Source organism: Pygoscelis adeliae, unplaced genomic scaffold (genome assembly GCF_000699105.1).
Source record: "Pygoscelis adeliae isolate BGI_AS28 unplaced genomic scaffold, ASM69910v1 Scaffold166, whole genome shotgun sequence".
NCBI classification, from domain to species: Eukaryota; Metazoa; Chordata; class Aves; order Sphenisciformes; family Spheniscidae; genus Pygoscelis; species Pygoscelis adeliae.
The window spans coordinates 3,636,391-3,641,892 of NW_008825156.1; the positions used below are offsets into that span (position 1 = coordinate 3,636,391).

A 5,502-nucleotide genomic window follows, 5' to 3' on the forward strand; every position below is an offset into this window, starting at 1 on the left:
GCATTCCTGGGTCACTGTGAGGAGACAAATGATTGTATACATTAACCAAGTAAAGGTGTGACTTTTTCACATAAGTAGAAATGTCCACGCTAGCTTTAAACTAGCTAAGAAAGCTATTATCTATCACAGACAAGTGGTGACATTGATTACTACTTGGATTACCCACAAATGCATATCTTGCCATAACTTTATTACTACTGCTCCCCAACCTAATTGGATAAAGCTAGTATGCAGTGTATCGACTTGTGCTACAATCACAGCTTTATGTGACTGAGATATCCTGAGAAAGGTGAGAGGGTAGAGAAAAGTCTTTGAAGGCAATGAGGACAATGAGCTATTGATGTTGGTATTATTTTAAGCATTTTTATTTAGCGAGCAAACTTAAACTATTCAATGGGGATAAGAGCTGATGTTAGTGCAGGGCTGATGCTTTCTAAAATTGAGTGGCACACTTAAACAACAGAGGAAACCTACTACATACTGTACTCTGAGGTTTGAAGTAGTACTCTACAGAAAGACCCTAATTTTAAAGAGGAGGAGCAAAGAGTTAAACAGACCAAAGCAATGATTTCCAGAAGTTTTTATCACCTAACTTGAGGTACCTTTCAAGGGGCCTGATTTTTTCCCCTGGTTCTTTTTATTTTATAGAGGACTTCACTCAGTATTTACTGAAAGCCAAGACCCTAGGAATTATCTGAAGTTGGTATCCAAGGATCACTGGTCACTTCTGAAGCTGCTAGCATAAATGAAGTGCCAGATCAAACAAGATTTGGCAGTCTTCATCGATTTGATTTACTGATTAAAATTATAGATTTATTTCCAATAGCAGTATCTCAAGCTTCCACAGGCTCCTATATAAAATTGCTAAGAGGGCAGTGAACATTTAAAAGTAGATTTTACCTTCCGAGACCTAGGAAACTGAAGTACAAATACCATTGTAGCTAATGGAGTAAGACAGCTTTTTGTCATGCTTTTTAAAGATCTTCCTCCTCAGAGCCCTATTTATATTGAAATTGGCCCTCTTCACTAACAATATCATCTACCAGAAGCATTTCCATATCATATTTTCCGTTTCAAAAGTTGCCTATCTTATATTCAATCAGCATTACAATTGAAAACTAAGCAAAGTAACATTTAGTTCACCTGAAGAAAAACCCTGTATTAAACACAAGAGGAAGTATTTTAAATACTCACCATAACTAGTTTCAAGATCATCCTGCAGGATAGCATTATTGTTTCCACACAGTCCATGTGTTTTGCCCAGATACTCTGGTGCCATTTTGATATACACTGCAGACATACCATCCCAAGCCAGAGTAAAGGCATACTGGTGCCTGACTAGGAAGTATCCAGCTAGCTTCTGGATGTGTAAGTTTCCAGTAATATAAGGTAACTGTACCCTGAGAAATGAGACAGAATCAAAAACAACTTTAGATGAGAAAATATCACTATTAAAAATAAATTACTTGCTGATTTAATGACTTCCTCATCGATCGGAAAACCCCTGACATACATATTGAGTAATTCCACTAAAAAAGATGAATTTGCAAATAAAAGCAAAAATCAAAGGATCAGTGTCAGTAGTTATGGTTCTTAACACTATGTACCATTCATTTAGATAACACCTTCAGACACTACTCTGTGGATGGGGAGTAATTACTCCAGCTGTGGTCTGGATAGTTGGGGTTTTTTAAGCTACCAACAAATAAGTGATCTAGTTTACACCTCTGTTATCAAATCAGTATCGTGAGATTAGTTCCAGTGTAACTACAGCATCAGAAACATTGAGTGCAATTACCCAAATCCTTTATAGGTGACTTCACTGCTTATCTTGATCTGTTCACCTCCAGAAAAGAATAAACTAATGGACCTTTTGCAGGAGTAAGGAGAAGAATGGCATTCAGGATCATTATTCACCTGCCAAATAAAATTACTAGTGTCAAGATTTTAATCAAACTCTTCGTAACCCATGTGACACAACTAATACTCCCAATCCCACCCTCAGCATGTGAACAAGTAGTTTGGTCCCACTCTTCCCCAAAAACCTGAGTACAGTGAGCACTCTTTTAGAGCAGTCTTTTCACACCAGCAGCAGGTTTTGATAGTACACACATCGGTTTCCTTCCAGCTATTTACATTTTGTGCTATAGTAACTGGTAGCCCACATTACATTAGAATTACATTTAGATTACATTCTAGAACCCCATACCATCATCACAAGTTATTTTTAATCTCTAAATATTAATACACTATTAGCAAGCTCAGCAACAGCTAAAAGGAACGTAGAAGTGCAGTCCCCTACCTGTATGGAAAAACTCTGCTCATCTAATTCAGTATGTCTCACAAGCACATATGTGGATTTCCCAGAAAAATAATAATAGAGTCCATCAAAAGTTTCGAAATTATATTGGCCCCATGTTCTGCATATATGATCTCTTTCAGCACCTGTATTATACACTAACAAAAGGAGAGTCACTTGAGAAGTACCACTGGTTTTTGGATTCAATCGGTAGTTGAGATGTATGTATGTGGTATGCTATGAAATATCACCACAGAAAAGAGAGGGAAAAATACTAGGGCGTGAAGGAACCTTTAGGTAGAGGGTAGTCATTCTTGTAGCTGTGGGAACCAGAGTACAATCCCAGAAACCCAGTTAGTTTTCTCTCTCTACACACCTGTCTGGCATCTTGGTCCAGTTGCATTAAACCGACTGCAGTTGCACAGCTCTCTGTAGACACACTCACCTCCATTAAAACACGTAAATGAATCTGAGTGCAAAAAACAAGGCATATTAAAAATAAATTATGATAATTTTCATTCTTAAGACCCAGTTCTGTCACCGAATGTAAATCCATGAATGACAGGAGATGCTGACTTAGCATTTCAACATCCAGGAGAATCCCACAGGCCTCCACAAACAGGAAACATACTGCAAAAGCTTCACCTCAAGAAATACAACCAGATAAAGTAAATCCATTGCACATTTAGAGAAGCCTAATCAAAATGGCTGTGATATCTGTTAGTCTGACATGTTTTTATTCCCCTAAGCAATGAAGAGAGGAAGTGAACAAGTATGACACAACAAAAAAACACAGTGCCTATACCCTCATATAAAAGACTGCTACAAATAACACTGTATGGATAAGCTCTACCAGGATGAGAGCATACTACCCTACAAATACAAATGTTGAGATCCCAGCTGCAAATCCTTCAGCCGCCTGCCCTCCTTCCATCTTACAACTTTTAAGTATACCAACCACAAACACTTTATCCATAAAGACACAGACCACTGCTCTTGTTTCTAATTTTATTAGAGAGAAACTTTTAAGAAAGGAAAAATGTAATGCTTAAGTATAGTGAGCCTACTGTAGAGAAACCAAGCTCCCTAACTTGCAATGACAGGTTTGGGTTTGAGGGAGGGAAATGTGTTGGATTGTTTTACTTTTTATTTTCCTTGGGGAGATCCCCATGAAAATCTGACAAAATAAGTTTTCACAGTCTAAGGAAAGATGTGCACAAGCAGAAACAAAGCTTTTTGCTACTAAGTTTAGACTGTGATTAAATGCTTTTCTAACAATTGTGATATATTCACTTATTTTGTTAATGTTTGATCTTTTGAAGTTTAAGTCTCTTTAGGAAAGCATTTTAATTTTAATAATTGAGTATTATGCAATCATAGTAATTTTTGTGTTTGGAGAACACAAACTGAGATTGTATTTGTTGCAGACAAGCAGACAAGTTGCTCAGAAGAAACTACTTCAGGAAGAGACAAACTGAAGACACAGCCTTCTTGGGTTTTTTATCTTTATAAACACATCATTCTTGAAAAATAATCTTATATATGAATTTTTTAAGTGCTGTCCTGAAAACCAGAATTCACAGGAAAAGATCTTTTCTCCCATTTCAGTAAAACCCTTGCTTATGAAATATCTAATAATCAGTAGCATTAGATTATTACCTAGATTACCTTCGGGCTTTTGCAAAAGCTTTGCTAAAGAGGGTTTGAAGCTTTGCCGATTCAGGCAAAATAAAGCAAGCTCCACTTCTGACAATCCAAATAAACTCTACCATTGATTTAGTCTTGACAGAATTAGACTTCAGAGGAAAGCCTTCTAAGATACAGACCACTGTTTTATGATGAATCACACCATCTTTAGGTTTTATTCTCACTATTAGGCATTCGCTAAACATACATGAAAAGCACCAACATCAAAAGTAGATTCTGACTTACTTTACAGAATGGTTGAAGTGTTTTTTTTATAAACTGATTGCAAGGAAACAAATGCTTTCTAACAAGTCAAGAGTTGATCATTGACATCCTACTGCCATTAAATGGATGCTGAATTCTTGATTCCAGCAATAGCAACAGAAAAATAAATCAATTTCAAAGGGTGCTTTCTCCCTACCTAATTTTTCTCCCCTCTTCTAGAAGCTCATTTTATTAATGTTTTACCAATACTAATTTCCTACCAACATCTTTTATATTTTTTTCAACACATACCACCTCCTGGAAAAGGAAAGGAGAAGGCAAGAAAAAAGAAAAAAAAAAAGGAAAAAAAAGAAAAAAAAAGAGGCCATGCTGAAAAGAACAAGGCAGGTGGACAAAGTTAAAGAGAACGCTCCTTTGCCTAGCTAGCCCAAATATCTAGCTCCTTTCCCTGCCTGGCCAGCAAGAGTTCAATTTAAAAACTAATGCAAGCACCATGTAAAAAGGTCCCTACTTATTCTGACTGAGCCATCTCATTTACATACTCACAGAGACGAATCTCGTCACTAATGCAAAAACCTTATTCCTCTTGTCAAGAGAGGCAGACATTGATCTCTTTCATCTTGAGTGTTGCAAGACCTGTGTAATCAGAGCTCAGGTCTCTGTTCTTTGCTTCTTTAAGATTATGCCCTATTGCCTGTCCAGTTACAGTAATCTGCAATTAGGCTGCAAGTCATGTTCCTCTTAGCTGTAGAGGAAGTTAGCCCCCTTTTGATGTTTCGGGGTGAATGATTCCCCTTTAAGCATGGCTCAGGTAACCTGCTTTGAGCCATGTTTATTCAGATAGTGTACGCAGTCAGCTGATCTGGCGACCTGTCCTGGTTTCGGCTGGGATAGATCCTAGTAGCTGGTACAGTGCTGTGTTTTGGATTTAGTAGGAGAATAATGTTGATAACACACTGATGTTTTAGTTGTTGCTAAGTAGTGCTTACACTAGTCAAGGACTTTTCAGCTTCTCATGCCCTGCCAGAGAGAAGCTGGGAGGGGGCACAGCCAGAACACAGCTGACCCAAACTGGCCAAAGGGATATTCCATACCATGTGACATCATGCTTAGTATATAAATGGCGGAGAGTTGGCAGGGGGGGCCACTGCGCAGGGACTGGCTGGGCATCAGTCGGCAGGTGGCAAGCAACTGCATCATGCATCACTTGCTTTGTGTATTCTTTTATTGTTATCACTATTTTATTTCAATTATTAAACTGTTCTTATCTCAACCCATGAGTTTTCTCACTT

General features: G+C 37.8%; 1 protein-coding gene across 1 annotated transcript in view; it reads right to left on the reverse strand.

Moving 5' to 3' along the window:
- OTOG (otogelin) overlaps positions 1 to 5,502 on the reverse strand; it is a 108,761-nt gene that overhangs the window by 94,777 nt on the left and 8,482 nt on the right. Inside the window, exons 2-5 of the mRNA XM_009328550.1 lie at positions 2,676 to 2,768; positions 2,303 to 2,457; positions 1,799 to 1,917; positions 1,195 to 1,400 (exon numbers count right to left, since the gene is read on the reverse strand). Of these exons, the coding sequence (XP_009326825.1) occupies positions 1,195 to 1,400; positions 1,799 to 1,917; positions 2,303 to 2,457; positions 2,676 to 2,768 (573 nt within the window). The remainder of the gene's footprint in view (positions 1 to 1,194; positions 1,401 to 1,798; positions 1,918 to 2,302; positions 2,458 to 2,675; positions 2,769 to 5,502) is intronic.